At 38.9% G+C, this 22,342-nt stretch overlaps 1 protein-coding gene across 4 annotated transcripts in view; it reads right to left on the reverse strand.

Annotated features, from left to right (window-relative positions):
- Window positions 1-22,342, reverse strand: part of LOC134662352 (teneurin-a) — a 61,362-nt gene that overhangs the window by 13,513 nt on the left and 25,507 nt on the right. For 2 of the 4 annotated variants that reach the window (XM_063518546.1, XM_063518549.1), the window contains exons 2-11: window positions 21,974-22,227; window positions 13,005-13,133; window positions 12,212-12,889; window positions 11,705-11,899; window positions 9,709-9,918; window positions 8,786-8,971; window positions 7,964-8,110; window positions 7,624-7,831; window positions 6,069-6,095; window positions 1,689-1,808 (exon numbers count right to left, since the gene is read on the reverse strand). In XM_063518546.1, coding sequence (XP_063374616.1) covers window positions 1,689-1,808; window positions 6,069-6,095; window positions 7,624-7,831; window positions 7,964-8,110; window positions 8,786-8,971; window positions 9,709-9,918; window positions 11,705-11,899; window positions 12,212-12,889; window positions 13,005-13,133; window positions 21,974-22,227 — 2,154 coding nt within the window. The remainder of the gene's footprint in view (window positions 1-1,688; window positions 1,809-6,068; window positions 6,096-7,623; window positions 7,832-7,963; window positions 8,111-8,785; window positions 8,972-9,708; window positions 9,919-11,704; window positions 11,900-12,211; window positions 12,890-13,004; window positions 13,134-21,973; window positions 22,228-22,342) is intronic. The other 2 variants (XM_063518550.1, XM_063518548.1) reach the window with 1 other exon arrangement.

Here is a 22,342-nt window from a genome sequence, read left to right on the forward strand (position 1 = left end):
GCACTTAAGACCATCGCGAGTATTACGCTGTGATTATGACTCAAAGAAGTAGCTAAGTATTTTAAGTTTTTACATTTTTTACACTTATAAATCTTAACGCGGGGTCTACAGCGCACAGAGCCACTATAGTAGGTAGTATATTTATTTACTTACCTATAATTTTATTTTGGAAGGCATAAAACCAATCCATCTAGATGGGCTCTCTGAGAAAGAAGAAAAGTTAAAAGTAATAGCGCCAGATATAATGGATTGTATATACTCTTGTGCCTATAACATCAGTCAGGCTAAGTCACATTTTACAATAATGAGGCACGCGGGATTGTGGAGCTTAAAACTCTGTTTGATAGTTTGATTTACAAAACTCTGCTACGATAAAGTATTTCTCGTCTCCAATTTTCTCGTATTCGATTTTTGTGTGAAGTGGCATCATTAAGATTTGTGGAGAACACTTTCTCGTTCGTAATAAAAACTCCACAGATTGTGATCGCACAAATTTACGAGTCTCGTAGATTATCGCAGCACGTTAAGAGAGTAACATTAATGAGTGTAAAAAGAGCACAAAATCCGAGGGATTCGAGACATTTGAAAGCTTTGAAATAGTCATGGAAAGAAGCACGAAGCCGGGTCACGACCGCTCGTAAATTATAATCTCGGAACATCTCGATGACTGGCATGTCTTTGCTGTCGTATTTAACTACACCGATGTGAGACAACTTAATATTCGATTGTGCCGTGCATGAGTTTTCATAAAGTAATCCTTAATCATGTTTGCCGTTTGATTTACTTGTTAGGTAATCGTGTCTTCGTGTTCGTAATTCCAAAATAAACAATAACAGACTATGGTAATCTGGATTATCCGTGACATTACGTTGTATTATCGTTCGCATGAGTCTTGCTTCGTTCCGGCGTTGGCCATTCGATGTTACACTCGGCTGTATGGACGCGCGAGTAATTTATAACGACCGTTAGATGAAAAATTAATGATCGCCGCACGGACATTACTACAAACATTCCTATTGATTGTGTTTAATTCTTATATATTTTGCTATTGGTCACGCACTTCAATTGTTCCGCGTTTAAGAACCGAAGAAAATGGAGATCTTAGATCACGTCACGTTCGATTACTTGTTTATAAAGATACACAGACGGATTCAGTTTTTGTTTAAATTTCTTGAACGTGATTGGAATAAATTGAGTATTGGCATGAAGTATGTCATGATTGTAGATGCATTTTTGAAGAGCTTTGCGCAAACGTTATGATTATGACTATTGTATGGTTATTGTATTGAATGACCTACTAATCTAAGCATCGATTAATAAACATCGCTTGAAAGTAGCAGTAAACTGGGTCTTTCGTAAATTTACGAGTATTTTATTATTATACCATTATTTCCGATGTTTCGACGCATGTCTCACTGGTCGTGATCGGTCGCGGATATAAAGGTAACAAAATAAATTCGCGATACGTAGATATGTAGTTAAGATCTATCAATATACAACCTACATCATCGGCCGAGTTACAAACATAATTATAAGAGAATACAAAACACTTTTATTTGTTATTTGCCTATAGTTTTTGCCAACTACTTGAAAGCCAAAGGTAATATAAGGCATCAAAAGGAGAATGACAAATATTCCTCTCATTAATCCGCGCCATTCGCTGTTAAAGTGTTCCAGAAAGTACTTACCATCCTCCCTGCCTGGTGAGCGTGAAGCCGAAGCGCGCCTCGCGGTCCACCGAGACCCTGACGCCGATGATGCCCAGCCCCTGCGGCGACACCACCTGGCCGCGCATCACGGACACGCGACTGCACAGACCACCTCATGTCAAACCGAGCCAACGCGCCAAGCACAATGCACGTGACCCAACTAGAGCGCCCATCGAGATGCGTCTCCTTAATAAAATTGTATGAAATACCAATGACGTATTTATGGAAATTAGTAATCTGGATGCATGGAGCACATCTGAATGATCCCTTTAGTTAGGCTCCCGGGCGATACCTATCACGCGAATAATTAAAATGTAAATTTTGGGCTAAAATACAAGTTGAAAGCTGATACAAATATTAATTTAACACCTAATCAAGCAGGTTTAATAGACCCATTATAAAAGGCGCATGATAAAAGCTTTAACGTGAAGTAAATTATGGTTTAAATAGGCTCGTGTTTATCGTTTTAGCTAACATAATTATTTTACTAGATTACCCTTAGATGTATAGTTGATTTTTTGGAAATAGGTAATTTAGTTCATAATACTAGGTAATTAAATTTGTGATTGTGATATTCATTAATAATAAATAATAATGAATATTTTGTAGGTACGTGTTAATCGATTCCTAGATTGTTAGGTGGAAGGTTTCGCCCAGTACTATCCTTGGTCAATTTCAACCAAGGTTCACGTGCTTTGCGCGTTACTGGAAAAAATATTTAAATATAAATGCTGTAGGTGAAGTAAAATTTAACAAAATCAATAAATTGAAAATAAAATAAGAAGTCTTCAGCATGGCACATTCTCTTATCAGGATCAGCTAAAGATCTAGGTAAAATTTCTGTTTACTAACCGCCAATTGCAAAGTAAATAACTCAAATAAAAAAAATTAACCTACTTATTCTATTAAGTAGATGCAAAGATGTGCTGTAAACGGAAATCCACCTAGAAGGTTGTGTAATGCATGTAATAACTGCCACATATACCATAGTAATAAAATCTTGCCATGTAAACTGTAATTTGTATGTTTATATAATAATCAACATGGAAACTGGTGCAAGGAAATTTTCATGAAACGCGAAACTAGCGAGGCTTCCCAATTTGTATTAATAAATTAATCGTACGTAGCAAGCATTTAACTAAATATTGACTACACGGCTACCTAACAAATTAACACTACAAAAATATTTCAATTCGAATTGAGCTTAAAAATAAACTCATTAACCAAGCTTAAATTGAAGAAAAAATAGAAGAGTTATAAGATAAGAAGTTACCACATTCCGCTGTCTTCTAAGTGCTGCCTTCAATAAAACGACACGCCTACAATTTAAGGTATCTAAATTAAAACCTGTAAATGTAAAATACGAGAACAGAGAACAACACCACAAAATCTAACGGTAATATGAGACCTTAAAAGTGTTTTGCAGTTGTACATTTTCATAATGAATGTTTTATTACGTACGAACTTTACTACGAACATTAAACTGAAACATATACCTACATAAATACCTACTCGTACTTTGGATATGAACTTTATCATCTTATTCACAATAGGTGATAATAAATACCGGTTGTATTTTATGGGATTTATATATTCCAGGCATCTTGTGAATATTCCGGTTTGGTATAAGAACTGAACATTCATTCATTGAGATTTTCATGTGCAATTAACTTACCTACCTACCAATTCGTAAACTTATGTCTTTAAGAACCTATAAAAGGGTAAAGCTGCTGCAGGGCTGTAATATGCGAGGTAGATGAAGTAGGATGAACGATTATTTTTAAGTGGTGCAAAAACTATAGTTATTTGTACAACAAGAGATCAAAGTTTGATATTTCTTCGAGTGCTTATTTTGAGTCCCGTGCAAGCGAAAGATTCTATAATAGATTCACGAGCGTAGCGCTAGCGCGTAGCTAATTTAGAATCTTGAGCGTAGCAAGGGACTCAAAAGCGCACGAGATGTAAATAACTTTGATCTCGTGTAGTACACAAAGTTTTTCACCGGAGCAGTGAGAACATACCTATTAGACAACTTGAAAAATGTAATCCTTCTTCATCACTTAATACCTACCTCTCATGTTTTCCTAAGATATACAAACAATTAAGTTTAATTACCGCAATCGAACACAAAAACAAAACGTAATAATAAATTTCAGTAAAATAATATGGAAATAACGAACATCAACTGACACTTCAATCGACAACTTTTTTTTGTGAAAAAAACACTTTGTAAGATACGGTCCGAATTGCGGATACGTACTATTTGTCAACTATGGTCGAAATTCTTAAAAGTAAAATAATTAATTTTGCGTGATGATCTGTGTATGTTTTGAGTTCATTATTTTAATTGTACAAAAAATTCCTAAAATATAGTATTTTATCAGTTTTTATCGAATCTTAAAAAAGTTATAAAATAAAGATTTTTATTAATTAATTATTAAGAATTCATACTCGTACGTGGTTTGGAACGATGCGGTCTGAAGTTTTTCGGGGGTCTATTATAAACCGTGAATATACTGTTGAATGTCGTTTTAACTTTTTTGTCTGTTTCTTTTTGCTAACAGTGTGAAAGGGACAGAGATAATAGAACCCAAGTATTTCGAAGTTGTATTAGACCCCCCATGTTGAACTGACATTTGACTATAAAGGTCACTTGAATGTCATTTTGTCTCACTCAGTGAGCAAAATCGCATTTTGCTCACTGTTTTTAAGAAGCAAAGTACCCTTGCTCGAGCTGCGGAGGTGAAAAAAATATTTAAACCCTTTGGTACTTGATACTTTTAAGTAAACTGCTTACGTAAACATTTTATTCTGAAAATCGCAATAATTTATTCGAAATAGTTACATAGTATAATTAGATTAATTAGGCTGAACTGAACACAAGAAAAAAAGTTGGTCAAGTGCCACATGAAGGTTTGGTAAGGTTTTTTTTACTTTACTTGATATATAACATTAATTACTAATTAAAATGCCTGTCAATTATATGGGTTCTGTGGGTAAAACTTTACATAAAATGTAATATATATTATATAAATTAAGCGAAAATTTTTGAACCCTGTAAAACGTTAAAGTATAACGTACCTAAACAATGTTACATAGAAGTCAAAAACTGCAAGTAGTTACCTGTAAATACCTACAATAGTTTAGAAGTTTCATCAATAAAGTTAGAGGCATCTATTAGTAAAATATGCTTGATTGAGTTTACTTTCATATAATGTTTAACATAACTTACCTAGAATACTTTAACATTTTAGGATGTCATTAAGAAACCTTCAAATAAAAGTATAATTTATAATATAACCTATCGAAGTGTAACCAGTTTAATTTTCAACTTACTCAAATGTAATATAGTTAAAACAGTTCTGAAAGGTGAGCTACGACGTAGTATATAAAGTTACGTAAAAATACACATTAAATCTTAAATCAAAAGAATTTAAGAAGTTCATCGCTCGCCGCTCCAAATGCACAAGATTCAAATGTTAGTAACAAGAGTAACAATGCACTTCTTAAATTCTGCAAGGTATAGTAATGCCGTCGACAGTTCGGAATTTTCGTTGCACCAATTTCATCAAGTGTTAATTACATCGATGACCGGTTGATGGAAGCAATGGTTGTAATTTACAATGTCAACGAGTGCGACCTCGCCGTGAAGTAGTTCGGAGTACATTCAAATAAGTTGTGTTTGGGTTAGTCACAGGGGTGAGGATCTAAACACATAGAGCTTGGGCGAAGGGTAGGGGGTTGGTTAACAGATGAAAGACGCAGACAAAGGGTAAGGAACACATAAAAGGGTAAGTTTATTTGAAGCTCAATTTGCGTGTTCGCCTGGAATTTTGCTCAGTTGACAACATACAATTCGCGTCTCGATCGTATATTTTACAATACCTACGCCTAACGAATAGTGTTTTGAACGTTTTGCGTGAAAGCGTAAATGATTTTCCTAAGTTTCATACAGTATAACAAAAATATACCATAGTATATAAATATGTGAACTATATTATATAAGCACAGAAGACGAGACAAATAAATATTACAAAGAAATACGATTGTGGCTGCGGCAAATCATATTGGGAAAACAAGATACCGCGGGCGCTGACGCTCGCGTGATTTACGGAGGAGTTGTCGCAGCCACACGGAACATTCAAGACAAACATACAGATGTTACATACACATAGAGAATGAAACGAATACAGACAAAGGATTGAACGAAAACTGAAAAAGCGTCAGCGGCACCGTTCGCGTGCCGGGCGGCAGGCGGCGGGCGCCAGCATCACACACATATGCAGGAGTTGCAACAAAAGGGAAGAGGTCAACAGATACTGAACACTGAGGGGCGAGGGCGGGCTGACTGACACTTACCATGGTGTAAAGGAATTCCAGAACTCGCTAGGAGTGGCGGACACACGGCGGCACAGGGACACAGAAAGACAGGACAGATTACTACACAAATACCTACATCCCTCAGTGCAACCCCACCCCGGCTCGCAATCGCACCGGCCGATTGCCTGTCTACATTGGTTACCTTGCGTTTAACACTTGCTTTATTAATCGAATTATTAAGGTGCGCACTGTCTCACAGAGACGAAGCCCGTTTGCATTAGAACAACACCACCACTATCAATATTCAAATTGAGGTATAATTTGGAATAACAAACTATTATAATAACATAGCTGCAGGTTGCACCAAGATAATGTTGTGGAGTAAACAGACATGCTGGATGGTGAATGCACGAAGGTACTTCGTGAAGTTTACTCGGGTCTAAGAAACAAATGCCAGAACGCAATATAACCACTCTAGACTCTTGAACTCAAACAAAATAGTCAAGCGGCTTGTGTTTTAATGCAAACAAACTTACAGGCGCTTTGCATATAAAGCGAGGTGGGTTGACTACGATTTTATTCAGTTTGCGATGTCTCGTTTTACTATCAACATCAGATTAGATCTTTGTTCGATAGTTTCTATTTGTACTTTGTTTTGTCAAGGCAACTAAAACTTTTTGAAAACTTCTCATACTTAACTCAGATCATGAAAGACGTTCACATAAATAAAATGTCAAAATAATAAAAATGAAGCAGTTCATATACTTAATTTACCAATGCTAAGTAGTTTTACGTCGAGCAGATTATTATTATAGCTATTCCAGCAAAGTTCGGCACTAATGTCTGTCATGATTCGAGTGTTGTGAAAGAGCTTGTTTAACTGGAATATACATAAAAACTGTTCGAAAACTTTTGAACGCTAAATTAATTTAACTAAATATTTTCTTCTCGTTATAATCAAACGCTTTTTTGTTCAGACAAACAGGTTGGGTTAGACACACACAAGGGATAAACATTAGACAATACACAACACATCGGATCTGGTGTGAAAAATAATAAATACAAAAACTTATAATACGATGAAGTCATGGTCAGTGATGAAACTTAACCATGCTAGGATCGCAAATGATAAATCATATATTTTACACCGAGAAAACAGGAAAATCAAAAACACTTCCACCAGATGATAAAATAAATTTAAAATCACAAAAGTATCATTACCGGTTAAATTAAAATAACCACACCAAATCCTCGGAGAGGTTAAGGAAAATGACTGGGATCACAAATGGTTTGGGTGCTAGATCCTAATTACGCTATGTAATTATGAATTTTGTTCTTCTCCTCTCGTATTTATATTACCTATCCGTCGATGATCACGGATCTAAAATCATTGTAAAGTGCAAATATATTAATCATGAACGGTGCAAGATATCGATAGGCCAATCCTATGTCGACCTGCAAAAGATATCGTTGCATCCAAGCGACCAAACTTGTCATCGCTTTAAGTACTCTACTGGTACGATATCTTTTACGTGCATGAAGTGATTTGGTGTTTGTTTAATATTTTTTCATTTGGATTAATTAGTGCACTCACCTTTCCGAGTACTCATCCATGTGTGCGTAGCTCTGGACGGAGTTTTCCTCGATGAGGAATTTAACACGTTGATAGAAGGAAGCGGTGACGGAGGGCGGCTGTTTCCTCAGCAGAACCTCGACGGGATCGTTGGAGGCGAGGCACATGATGTGGTCGGCGCACTCGGGCCGCGTGCAGCACTCAGAGTCCGAGCAGTCGGTCATGCCATCTTCAAAACCATTCGCTATTTATAAGGTCGGCCTATTATGTTCACTTTGTGTAAAATTAAGTATATTGTGTAAAATTTACCTTGTAAAATTCAAACTTAATGTGTACATTGCTCTTTGGATGCAATTCATACCTTCGTCGTTATCTTCGTTATCGGTGCAAGACAATTCCAGTGCGATGGAGCAGTCAGTGGCGGCCCACCCGTCGGCGCAGGAGCAGCGGTACACGCCGTCCTCCAGCAGGCACTGGCCGTGCCGCGAGCAGGCGTTCGGGCAGCCGGCTGATCAGAACGGCCACGTGAATAAGTTGCTATACATTTACATACTTCCCTTGAATTGTAGAACCGTAGGTTTTTGTATAAATAGAGAATCAATGCGGTTAAAAACAATGTGGACATTTGACTACATATTTTATTTAGTTCTGTAATTCGTCAGGTCCAAAGGGAATTGTGAAGGCAATGACTGTTTCAAATTAGTTGTTTATAACCTAAAAATAAAATAACCTACGTAGGGTACATTTAATCTTATTTTATCCGATATGTGTTGATTAAACTATTTTTATTATTAACGAATTCACTGCCAGTGCGAGCTACGCGCTACGCTACGTTCGTAGCTGATTACATGGTTTTCCGCTTTGTAGCAAAAAGCAGCGAGAACCCCCCCCTAGCGGATCGCAGAGCTGGCAGTGAATGTGTCAATAATTGGTTAATAAACTGAAATAGATGTCATATATTTACTAAAGAATTCAGTTCCCAGAATTGAACTGGAAACTGAAATGGGATCGAAGCAGCCGCTTCTATGTTTGCGGCAGACGCTATAATCAATTAGATGCTTGACTGATTTATCCAAATATTGCAAAAACATATATCTGTTGTATTTATGTACTATACAGTTTACCTTCCGTTGTCTCTGACTACTTCTCTGTATTAAAGACTCATCATCAAAGCTCAACTCACGCAACGTGCAATGTCGTCCGTTCCAGCCCTGCGTACAGACGCAGGTCCCGTTCTTGCACTGGCCGTGGTCGTGGCAGCGCGGGTCGCACGGCCGCTGGTCGCAGCGCGAGCCCGTCCAGCCCTCGTCGCAGCGGCACACGCCCTCGGCGCACACGCCGTGCGGCCCGCACTCCAATGAGCATACCACTACAAAAAAGTATGTTACTGTATAATAGATAGTTATATACGATGGAGAAGAAAAGATCTCCAGCGTAGCTTACTCATATATAACTGGCGTAATTACAAGTCCTTATTAGTCATTTACCTACTATGCGTAACTTACAGAACAGAACAGAGACGTGGCCGCTCACAATGGGTCTCATAAAAAAAGCTCAGTCACTCAAAGGGCATTGGAGCGAGCTATGCTCGGGGTTTCTCTGCGAGATCGAATGTGGAATGAGGAGATCCAAGGTTGTTGACATAGCTCAAATAAAGTCTATTTTTTTATTCGGTAGACTGAAATGACAGTTAATAGTATGGAATGACATTTCATGTTCATACTATTAACTGTCATTTCAGTCTACCGAATAAAAAAATAGACTTTAGTGGCCAGACTAAAATGGCCGTGGGTGGGGCTCGTAGGCCGGATGGCCGATGGAGCAGAAAGGTTCAAATAGAGTGGCGACCGTGAACTGGAAAACGCAGCAGGAAAAGAGCCACAACAGGATGGTCCGACGATCTGCTTAAGGTAGCTGGGAGCCAATGGATGAGAGCGGCGCAAGACCGGTCGTTGTGGAGATCCCTGGGGGAGGCCTATGTCCAGCAGTAGACGTCTTTCGGCTATTACGATGATAATGATGATCCTTAACTATGTATAATCCATGGATCGGAACATAAGGTAAGTTTGCCGAGCTGTTGTTTGAAAAAAATATTGTAAATTATACCTTTAGCGCAATCATCCCCAGTGTACAGCGGGTCGCAGACGCACTTCCCAGCGTCGAGGTCGTAGACGCCGCGCTGCGAGCACGCGGGCAGGCAGCGCTGCACGCGCGCGTCTCGCTCGCTGCACGCCGCGCCGCGCCAGCCCGCGCGGCACACGCAGCGCCCGCGCACGCACGACCCGTGCCCGCCGCATGTTGGCTCCAGGCAGTCCTCTGTCCAAAAAAATCAACATATAGTCTAGCAAACAAATATTGCCAGTACCTGCAGAATAATAAAAAAACTATACGTATCTCTTTTTTGGGAATCTTGCTAAACTATATTAATAACACTGTGTGAACGTTACTCACACGCCAAAATCATGGGCACAAGCAAGCCACCTTAGATTTATTAACAGTGCACACCATAACATTAGAAGCGCTGTAAGTACATGTTGTAGAACAAATTATTGACAAAAATATAGCACGTCTAACAATTCTTTCTCGCGAGCTTTCTATCAAGCCCAAACTTGACACATTTGACTTTTGTTGTTGTGGAGCTCCTTGATTGGGTATAAGCTCCTTTGCCCACCTTCCGACTACATTAACAGACCATTTCCATATTCGCATATAATTTTACATCATCAGTTTTACGGAAGTTTATCAAATTGTTGTCCAAGTAAACATAATCCAAAAAACATTAATTTTCACACTTTTACCACAGAATAAATATGACCGCTAGGTGGCGCAAGCGCGAGCAGGCGTCCGTTTCGGCTATGACTATGGCTAGACACCAAAATTGGTGTACCGCATGTACTTATAAGTACTTGTAGCGACGCCTGCTTTTATTTAAATATTTCTTTTACCTTCAAAATATTTAAATTAATTATTAACAGCATCTGTAAAGCTTAAAAGTCTTTGTATAAAAATTGCAATCACAGTATGCCAGTAGTAGTGTGTAGGTACTTAAATATTTCTTTTACCTTCACAATATTTAAATTAATTATTAACAGCACCTGTAAAGCTTAAAAGTCTTTGTATAAAAATTGCCATCACAGTATGCCAGTAGTAGTGTGTAGGTACTTAAATATTTCTTTTACCTTCACAATATTTAAATTAATTATTAACAGCATCTGTAAAGCTTAAAAGCCTTTGTATAAAAATTGCAATCACAGTATGCCAGTAGTAGTGTGTAGGTACTTAAATATTTCTTTTAGCTTCACAATATTTAAATTAATTAGTAACAGCATCTGTAAAACTTAAAAGCCTGTGTATAAAAATTGCAATCACAGTATGCCAGTAGTAGTGTGTAGGTAGGTAATATGTGTGTTTTCGAATGCCCTCATACTGATTTTATAACTAAAATAAGTTAACTACTTATAAAATGAAAATCATGCAGATTCAACAGGGGCTGCGCTCCGGTTTCATGTATGCAACCCGCTTAATTATGCTTAGTGGTTGATTATTTCAACAGGCACGTATGATGCTCGTGCTAATTTCTAATTCAGGTTTGAATATTTCCCCCGGTAACTGAAACCTGTACGTAAGTGATATTTTGTTCATTCACTCTTTTGTGTTATTTTATTTGTTTTAGTTTTCTGGTTGCCAGTAGAACGCGCCAGGAAAAATGTAATATGAATATGAACCATTAAGTATGTCATGGCACGAACAATTGTATTTTGTTCTTGTTCGTTAGCTACGTATAATAAGATATAAGATGAGAGCAAGAGAGCTATTTCGCTTCTTCGGACCTCGTGTTCGAATGAAGTTCTAGGAATAAAGTATTAGGGGCTCATTACATAGTTTTTTTTAAAGTTAATTCTTTTAAATCGTAATGCAGGTACGAACTTCTTTCCCCAAACATTTGAATCCAAAGGATATAGGGTATTTAGGTACTGTATGGCGCTTTGAATATATACCCAAGTTAATTGCGTCGTTGCCTGTCACAGTTTTTACCTGGAATGATAATTCATATACTTAGTTACTTACATAATTTCCTTTTATTTCTTTGACATAGACTGACCTTCATCACACTTAGGTCCTTTCCATCCAGCCTTGCAACGGCAGTGGCCCGCGACGCACTGGCCCTTGCCGGAACAGTCGGCGGGCTCGCAGTCGTGCGCCGGGACGTCGCACTCGGCGCCCTTCCAGCCCTCGGTGCAGTGGCACACTCCTCCTGCGTACGCGCCGTGCCCGGAGCACAGTACGGGACATACACCTGATAATAGGCAAAGAATTTAGTCTCATTATTTTCAAAGTAGGTACATAGACAATAAATGGGCGGTTGAACTTAAACAGAAGCACTTGAAAATGGAGGCCTACGCTCTCCGAAACATGTGAGGCGATGTTAAACCGTAAAGTTAAGTTAATAATTGGGTATGATTTTTTAATAGAAAAGTTTCCACGGAATTTTGGGATAGCGTAATTGTATGTACGTCGAATCCCACGATATGACGTCACCATAAGCGTTCTGGCTCATATATGAGCCGTGGGAGCTGTCAGATTAAGTAAAATATAGAAGAGAACTTACTCTTAGAACAGTCGTGTCCCTCGTATCCGTCCATACATTCGCATTTTCCTAAATAGCAAGAACCGTGGCCAGAACAGTCATCGGGGCAAGAATTCGTAACTCCTTCGGCTTCGGAAACGATCATCTCAACTGTATGTGGCTGCAATTCATCATTGTACATCGAAATAAACCATCTTCCTGTGTCGAGATACTGTAGTATACTGACATTTACTCGCATATCAGTCGATCTCTTGCTTATCGTATGGTTCCATCTCTGAAATGGGCTAATCGTGCTCAGCAATGTTTCAAAGCCGTCGTGTTCGCGCATGTCGTGTCTATGCGGACTCCGTCTCCGCCTTAGCCTATGGTCGACTCTGCCACCTCGAATGAATTCTACGAAGTCGTATTGTGTAACGCTCGGGGCGACATTCCTTCTTCCGTATACGGCAAAATTGGCTCCCCAGGGTACGGTGAAATTAAGGCTAACGTAGGCGGGCTGTTTGTTGCGGAATTCAGAACTCCAGAACTGGTATGCGGGTATCGTTGCACTGTGTAATTCGTCGAATTCTCTAACTTCTAGAGCTGGTGACCAGGGCGGCAGCGCAGCTTGCTGGGCTTGCTGTGGTACCACCGCCGACTCTATCGCCGCCTCCGCCGTCGTCGACCAGCCGCCCATCAGCGACGATGTTGATATAGATTCTACAAACAATATTACATTTACATACTTTGTGCTGACTCAATCAAAAATCTTGTGTCCATAATTAATTAAATTGTTATAATACAAAGTATAATCAATTTGAAAGTATTTACATACCATCCGACGGCGAAGATGTTGATAAAGCGTCCCTAATTCCTTGTGCGTGTGTAACCGCTTTTACGTCTTGAACCATAACCATGCAATTTGAATTGTCTATATTATAATTATTTTTAATTGACGATAACGCTGAAACAAACAAAAATATATTTGTTAGTAACGAATTTCGAAAGGCCAAACAATAAAGGGCGGTTGGTTAAGTTTTTCAGTTAAGCTACGAGCGTGTTAAGCCAGTAGAATCTCTCGTTTAATCTGGTCTTCCAATTAAATTTCCAATAAGTTTGTCTTATCAGTGGCGGGCCATCGATAATGCCCAGTAGCCGAAGTGTAATTCCACTTTGTAGTTTGTTCACACGGTTGTCGCAATAGATTACAAAATGCGACACAATGAGAGGTGTCGCTCCGACCGAGCGGTGATGTCGGTAGGTGTGTGAGGGGTGGGGGTAAATGACGTGAAGTCGCGTCAAGTTTTAATTAAGCGAAGCACGGCCGAGGCGCATTTTGTGGCAGTGTGACGAAGCAATTGGTTCCGCTGCCGCAGGCCGGGCTCGGCAGCCCGCCGAGCACGTAGGTGGTTCGGCGACACCCAACCATTTCTTGCTCGAGGGAATGTCGTTATCTATTCATTGTATTTCAGTCGCTAGCTATGGAATCGATCATAGACAGTCACGCAACGTAGTCTAATTGGATAATTCTTCACGGCACTAAGTACAGCACGGGCTCGAATAACAGTAGCGAGTTCCTTTGATGACACGATTTAGTTTTTGTTAGAAACAAGCGAAGCATAAAATAGGTAGCTTCAATGTTCAAATACATCTACCGCTCCGTACATTTATTTTAGAAAGATTCCTCAGAGCACGTCAACTAGTAAAATTAGCAGTAGAAATATTTGTTTTAAGTCCTTCAAGCACTGCAATATAAAGTTTGCAAAGAGAGCGATGTTGGGGTGCAAAATAAACGACGTTGCTGGTATTGTAATGCAAAGGGAATTTATTGTGTACATTTATTAGTTTTGTAAGACGCGCAAGCGGCCGGGATTTGTGCCTCGACGGGGATGCGATGTTTATTTGTTTCGGAGCGTGCGCAGGATGTGCGCCTAATAGACGAGCATACGCGCGGCCATGTGTCACTCCATCTCCATACTGCCATCACTAATTACATTTACGGAATCACGTTCTAATTTGTTGAAAGAATTACTGTCGAGCTGTCGAAGTTCTATCTGGTATGTATATACCTACTCGGGCATAACCAATTACCATTAATTTTATATAACGAGAGCTTAAAAAATAATTAAGCAAAATGCTAAACATCTTACTGTCAGCGATATTTAAAAAGATCTTTTGGTTACAGCAATTGAGCGACTTTTAAGCATCTGAGAAACACCCTATCACCGTCAGAATGGAGTTAACGGTGTAAAGTAACTCGGCATTTTTTGTCGAAGGGGCGCCCGCAGTGTTTTTCATAATTCCTGCGGATAACCCCAGGCGGTGTCAGAGCAATTAAGTTATCGTCTCCCCCCACATCGACAGGCGGCGATCTGTCCCCAAGATTCTCTTCCAGATAAGCGTCACAACGCGTCGATGCCATTTGGCCGCTCGCGCCGCGCTCCGAATTGAACAATTTACATTAACCACGTCGCCGATAGTTTAACGACAATAACCTTTATCAGATCAGCAATTTAAGGATAAGTAGGTGATTTATATTCAGTATCTATTAAATGGCTGAAGTGGATTTGAAAGTTTCTCCAGTCGGAACCGCGGCAAATGGCACAGAGATTTTTAACACTACATTTATTTTCTCAGCATGTCTAGGAGGCAATTAATTTATATAGCTGTAGGTAAATACATACTATATAGGTACAGACATAATCAACAGTAGCGGATGAAACAACGCGCCCAACGGATCTGCCTGGAAATACTGGCATACTTTTCCAATTAGAGATAAATCTCTACAGTTTGCGTTCAAAAGTACATAGGTACCTATTTATGATATTCTAATTATTCTACATATAGTCACATGTCTCTCGTAGTCGAGCTGTTAGGGAATGACCCTACTTCTTACGTAGTTTGATCCGCTACTTTAGATGCTGACTGTACCTAATGAAAAAATATTGCAACCTCTTATTATTCAATACGGCGATATAGCATTCAAAATGTGAACGTTAGTAGATAAAATGTGCTCAAACGACGCAATTTCCGCCCACAAAAATAAAATATGGCAATGTGGTAAGTCGCGACTTTTCCCGATGATCCCTCGTAAAATCTATAAATTATCGCCATTGAATAGCGGCGAGTAGGAAATGGAGGGTACTGTTGTTGACGACCGCTCGTACCGATGCGCGGACGATTGTGTGCAGATGGACGATGTTTGCTATCTCTACTATTTTTCGAGTTAATACAATTTATTGTAATACGATTCAGCATAGATTGCATCGTGCAGTGGGGGAGCGAAACTCGTTTGATGGAGTCCCGGGGGACAGACGCGCCGTCGCACTGACTCGGTATTAGTCACGTGATAAATCTCCGCGTGCGCGTCAGCCTATCTCCTTCCATTATTTACGATATCTCATATCACCGTCCTTGTCCATAGCACTAGTACTACAATCATTCGTAGGAGGGTCGAGGCCTCTTTGCCCTATTTTATAAGAAGCGCGGACAAGTACAAATGCATTTATGTATGGAGTGAAATTTAATTCAATGGATGATTGAAATACGAACTAGGTACGGCTTAGCGATTTAAACTGTAATTTGCCAGGCATTTAACGACAATGATTAACGGAATAGAATAGAAAATTACGTGTCGATGGAATCCCGTGTCCGTACAATCACAGCAATAGGTCGGGTCGGCACCTAAAATTCGATTTGCAAAGTTTTGCAGCTTCCTCTGGGAAACTAATGCTATTAAATATATGGAATGTATATTTGCATTTTATAAAACATGAGGGATGCATATAATTAGTTATAAAATCATGTATAAAGTAAAATATATTTTCATTGAAGCCTCTTATAGAGTCAGTAAGGTAATACTTCTGCAAGAGCTGCATTCTACGGTTTTATTTGACAGCTTACTATCAAATATCACAACATTGGTCACGTGTATTTGTACAGTTTATTTTCTGAATAGCAAAATCTGTAGGGTTCCAGTCATTGGAAGGTGGCCAGTAATAGACGATTTACCCTATCACTGTGCCCGACAAATTTTCATCACTTTGGGTTAGTAACTAAAAAAATCCAAAGTTTATAAACAATAGGTATAAAATGTTGTTGTTTAATGCAAAACAATATAAATAACGTTCACAGCTTGCACCACATTAGTGATACAAAAAAATAATGTTTGACACAATTTGTTCCACTTCAAAAACAGTTTCGTTAATGTTCAGTGCCAAGCGCTGGGCTTTAATAAAACATTTGGGGTCCTCACAATTTCAATTACATTAAAAAGTTGACGTTGCTATTTGGCCCATTCATCTACTGCACCATGCACGTAATGAAGGGTGCAACAGATGGTCCACATTTTTTCATTACAATAGTACTACCGGCAACAGAACAGGAGATTTATGTCGGATTAAACTACAGAACGGCTTTTTATTCGGTACATATCCGGAACGCCAGGAGGCGTGTTCGACAAATATTATATTGTGTTTCTGAAACCCCATGATTAAAGGACTGGAGAGAGATTTAATGAGATGGGAATTTATAATCGACATTAATGATTTATTGCTCGGAAAATTATAATTTTATTTACGTAGTATTTAAACTCAAGTGTTGGTCCAAGAATGTATGTGATATGTACCTATGCTAATTCAAAATTGATACAGAGGCGATCGAGAGTATTTAATAGTTTAACCGACAGAGAAAAATCTCCCTGTGCCTGAGCGGCATCGGCATCAGTATTCGACAAACGTTCTTATCTGCCGTCAGCATTAATTTAATGGCTATCTAAATAAAGTGAGATCCGATACGATAAGCTTCATTGACTTAAACTCCCTACATTGAATCGGTTGATTACATTACTTTAAAAAGCGTTGAAATGTAAGTGATTTATTTTATTAGACGATTAGTACAAATCTAATCTTGGACTTTCTACCGAACGTCATTATTGTCTACTCGAAAACGAAATTGATGGGCATTCGTTAAAATTTGATGAAGTAATTGCCAAAGTAGTGGCTTAAAGATAGTTTAAATTGCCGAATTTTAAATTGGAAAACTTGATAGAGGTTGATAGAGGTGCACGTAGCGTGTTGAAAGCACATTATTCAGTGTTTGTAGAAACTGTTTAGTGTGGCCGTGGGTTAACTTAAATTAAAGCGGTAGTGAAGCAAGGCAAAGGAGGTTCACAAACGGCTTTATAATCGTTTTACCTCCCGGAACATGTAAGAAACTACGAGGTGGAACTAAGACGGCGAGAGCTCTGCAAAATTTACCGCGAGTTAAATGGCAAACGGCTTCAGGGAGAGGACGGTTTCGGCGAAACATCTTTCTAAGTAATATATGATGATAGCGCACTGTTATACAGAAGTTTTCAGGTAAATTGGCAGTAAAAGGTAGCGGGTATGTGCGATGCGAGGGAAAATGATAGTCCTTGCCGAGTCTGATGTGTCTGCAAGATTTTATCGTAGAGTACCTTCATACGTTACACCTTACGCCGATAGAACGATTGCAGTAAGTCATTTCCATGAAACAATTCTAGTATATTAGGTGTATGCACAAAATGGTTATTGTTGAAGCCAATACAATTGTGTGTCATTAAGAGTGGTCGTGTACGAAGTGTGTCCGAAGGCAGGGCCTGGAGGAGCATACTAAGTAAGTAGGTATTACGGCTATTCAACACGGTAGTTATGGGAAGGCAGACACAGCTCTCGCGTGACAGCTGCGAGTCGTAAAGTAATGGCCCAACTACTTACTTTACTATTTAATCTTACTGCCATAATTATTAATTATATTTTCGTTGCTATAATTTCTGTTTGCATATTTTCTTAAGTAATGAGTGTAGCGATTGTCAAAAGTTTAACCACACTGTAATGAGGTTAAGTTACGAAATTAACATTTGAATGTCAGGCTAGATTACTGATATGTTGATGCGATAATTGCGGAACTTTTCATATATGAAAAAATTTAACTTATTGGTATCTGATCAACACTTGCAAATTTGCAGGTAATCTGCATCTCTCTCCTTAACCCTAAGGACACAATCAATATAGGCATAAACGCGACCACGTTATAACATCACTACGGTTTTGTATTATTTTCTCATGTTATCGTTTCAAGTTTTTCTAGTTGACAGCGGAGGCTAGGCTGGTTAAATGCACGTCGAATGTAGGGCAGCCCCAGCACTCCGGCCGAGCAGTGCCCCGTGACGACACTGATACTATTTTTGTGACTCCTTGCGGTTTGCAGCTTCAACTTTACGAGCTCTTATTAGTTTAAAAGTCGACTGTACCGTTGGACAAAATGATTTGACGCGTATATGGCTCGATTATGGTTTCTTTTTAGACGTTTAAGCCGTCAACTAAAAGTAAAACTAGGGTAATACAATAGTATACACAAATGTACTAGTCTAGTGTTAGCGTCGTCTGTCACAGGTTCGCTGCCGTGATCGCAATAGCTGTTCGTAATCTGTTGTCACACTGAAAATGTAAGCCCGTGAATCAGGTGCAGTGTTTATGGAGATCCGTGACATTCCGCAGTTAGTCGCGAATGCTTCGCTGCAGAACATAGCTCAGGCATTATCTTCACAATGTTTCCAGAATGTGCTACCTATTGTGATAGAACAAAATGTAATTTTCTATTTTAATGAAAGTTGTTGCTCATAAATGGGGTTGATTGTTACTTATATTCGTAGCAGAACCTTCTCCATATGGACAAGAAAAGAAAAGATTAATATATGTACTTATTCGCTAAATTAGTAAAGCTTTAAGTAGGCGAATATAAATTATGATTGGTCGTTCTTTGGATAGGCCGGAAAGGCGATTGCCTGATATGCTCGTCGTGAAATAACATAGGACGTAGAAGTGTAAGATAATTTATAACAGCGCTAACACGGGCGCGCGGGCCCGGGCCCGAGGCACGCAGCCCGCGCCGCGTTGCCTTAGGTTAGGCGCATCATTTATATTGTTCTGATGTTTGTTTAATTTTTTACTATACCCTCTGTAGACGCCGGTTGCGTTGCAAGATTAAACAAAGAATGATGAAAGACTAATGGACGATGTCGGTTTTCGTTGCAACATCGATGTTTAATCAACTCATTTGAATGCTCGAAGTGGATATTTAAATTTATCACCTTTTGTAAGTAAATTTTGATGTGACGACGGAAAATATTCTTAAACATGATGAATCTATGTAAATTATCTACGAATAAAGTGCTTTATGGTTGGCGTTGCAGCTTTTACTGTTGTGGTGGGCGTTGACATGGTTGAAAGGGGGAAAATAATTATCGGTTGGAAACAAAAGCTGTAGCAGCCTGGGGAGGGATTATTACAATTCAGTGATTGTTGCTACTGTTTCGTATTAAAGTGTAGCCTGGGGCCGTGCGCGGCGTGTCGATAGTTCCGACGAATAGGACAAAATAAGAAGAGCGCCTTAATTGGAGAGAACCCATCGCCGGCAGCGCAGCGATGCAGGGGCTTTGCGATTCTTAACAAACCTCGGCTTAGCACGGGAGCGACAGTTATGAATTGTCTATAGGCATTTTGTAGGTATTATCGTAAAGATTATTTTAAGAGTAGATATTTACCTAAATGAGTAAGTACTTATATGAAAATGAGTAGGTCACTACCTATAGTGTTGGTATAGGTATGTGTGCGTTGTCTGTTTTGATTTCGCTTGCTTCTTCTTCACGACCTCATAGGATATCGTGCTTAATTCTCTCAAAATAGGTAAAGAAGCCGATGGGAGTTGCCACACGCTAACAACACACATTAAATATATGTACTTAGTTATTACCTTTTCAACATAGTAGTTACCAAGATAAAACATTATTTACCTATTCAAAAAAAAAAGGTAACAAATCAAATAATTATGTTCAATACATGATCGTATATGGAGCGCTTCCATTTACTTTAGCGAAATGTTTTATAGCACTGAAATGGGTAGGTACCTATTAAACATCAATTGGTCGAATGCAATTCATATACTGATTGCTTTTAGTTTAATAATATAAGAGCCCACGATTGTCATACGCGGTCGGCAAATGGAATCAAATCCTAATGGATTGAGTAAGAATAAAGTTATGAATATTTTAAATCGGCATTCCATTCGAGTTAATAAAAATAATGCCTTAACGATGCATCGATGCGCCCCGCTGGCATTTTATAAATAAAGACCTGTTGGCGCAGTTGATTGTTTATAACTGTCAGCCAGAGGTCACCGGGTGTCATTAAAGAAAAATCTTTGTCTCATGTTTCGGATTCTTACTGTTCCTAACCTAACATTACTGGAATATCAAAGTCAATTACTATCAGACATCAAATAAGTAAAAATGCAACTATTTACTTTGTACGTACTTAGTGTCTTGTTCGGTAACAATCTAAGACAGAAATATTAACACAAAATTATAATACTTACTTGTGTATACTTATTTGATCAATAAATAATATATTTTAATTGCACCTAGCTATGTTGTTAACTATATATCACCACCAAACACCCATTAAAATCATAGATAAAGTTAAAATGTACGTACAAAATCGAAAGGTTTATCCTGTCGACAATCAGAAGCCCGTTCGCGATTCATCGATGTGCATTGAATGCTGCAGGCGATACACGGCCTGATTGTAATAAGCTACCTACGCAGCCTCCTAGCAACGCTGCCATTAGTCCAATTGATGTACACTGTATTGATCGAAATGATAATAGGAATACGGATTGAAATTGCACGTGGAAAGACGATAAATTATAAGCATTATTCGTACGAGATGTAGGTACTACCTATGTAGTTAGATTGTTAAGCTAACTTCACTTGTTACACCAGACTCTGATCTGTCCGTAAACTCTGATCTGAAACATTACGAAGATAAGACCTGCATAGAACTTTACAAATGAAACTTAATACCAGCAGTTGTAAGTTGTTGAACTTGAGAACGAAATAAACTTCTTACTTAATGGATGAAGCATGCAAAATAAAATGATTTCACATAACTTATGAAAATATAGAGTGCTTTAAACACAGATCAACTACAACTTTTCTGTTCTAATGTTAATGGTTATGATAAACGAAAGATATAATTTTCTCTTCAGAAGCGTAAACAATGCTGCAAATATGTACATAGTATTAGTACGTAAAATGAAATTCAAACCTCGATAACATTTTATTTTTACATATGAAAACTGAATGGTGTATTATAATAAGTGTTCCGGACGTTTGTATTTTAGTTTTTATTTTATTTTGGGTAGTTCCATTTCTAACTATTCATTCATAACTTTGACGATAAAGAGGAAAACCCACCTCACCCCGTAGTGCCTCGTATTTGGGGTGAGAGGGGTTTTCATACAAAGGTGATTTTGGAAGATTGTTGGATAGATTTTTTTTTATTATGCGAATTACTATAGCTCCATTTTAAATTGGAATAGATTATTTTTGTAGCAGTAGCCTTAAAATCCCTTCTTACTCCCCTCTCAAACCTTCTCTCCCCATTCATAACCCACCTCTCCCCGCGAAACCTACTCACCCCGTTTTAGGGTATACAACTTTTTAATTAATCCGTCTTTTAGGTATCGGTATATCTTCTTTGACAATATATCATCCACGCTAAACTAAGAACAGAGGGGTATGCCCTGGTACAATGACGCCTCTGATAAGACTCACTCACGGATGTAACATTCACTCCAAGTTCAGATCAATAAGATTGGAGCGGTAACCTAAAATTTTGGCTCGCAACATCTCACCAATCGAATCTAAATCAGTTATTTTAATGTATTGGTTGGAAAAGCAGATTTAGGCGAACACAGTAGATAGAAATAGGTAAAACTTACCTATAAAATAGGCGAGCATTGCCGCTAGGATGACACAGAGGCATATCATGGCGATAGCGAGACACTTCCACGTGCATCGATGCTGGCACCGTTTGTCTATGTGGAAGCGGGAAGGGGAGTAGACCGGCACGGGGCTGGGCTGGCTGGCGCGCAGCGGGAACACCGGCATCACCAGCGGCTGGTTGGCCAGCTGGCAGTGCCCGCCGCCGAGCGTGCCGCCGCCCATGTTGCCCGACATGGCCGAACCGCCCAATCTGTTGACAAACAATCAAGTACTTATGTTAGATTAATTATAGGAAACAGACAAAAATCACGTTTAAAAATAAGGCTTATAAGAGTTATAAGTGACTCGAACGGTGACCCGTTGTT

Source organism: Cydia amplana, chromosome 3 (genome assembly GCF_948474715.1).
Source record: "Cydia amplana chromosome 3, ilCydAmpl1.1, whole genome shotgun sequence".
NCBI lineage: Eukaryota > Metazoa > Arthropoda > Insecta > Lepidoptera > Tortricidae > Cydia > Cydia amplana.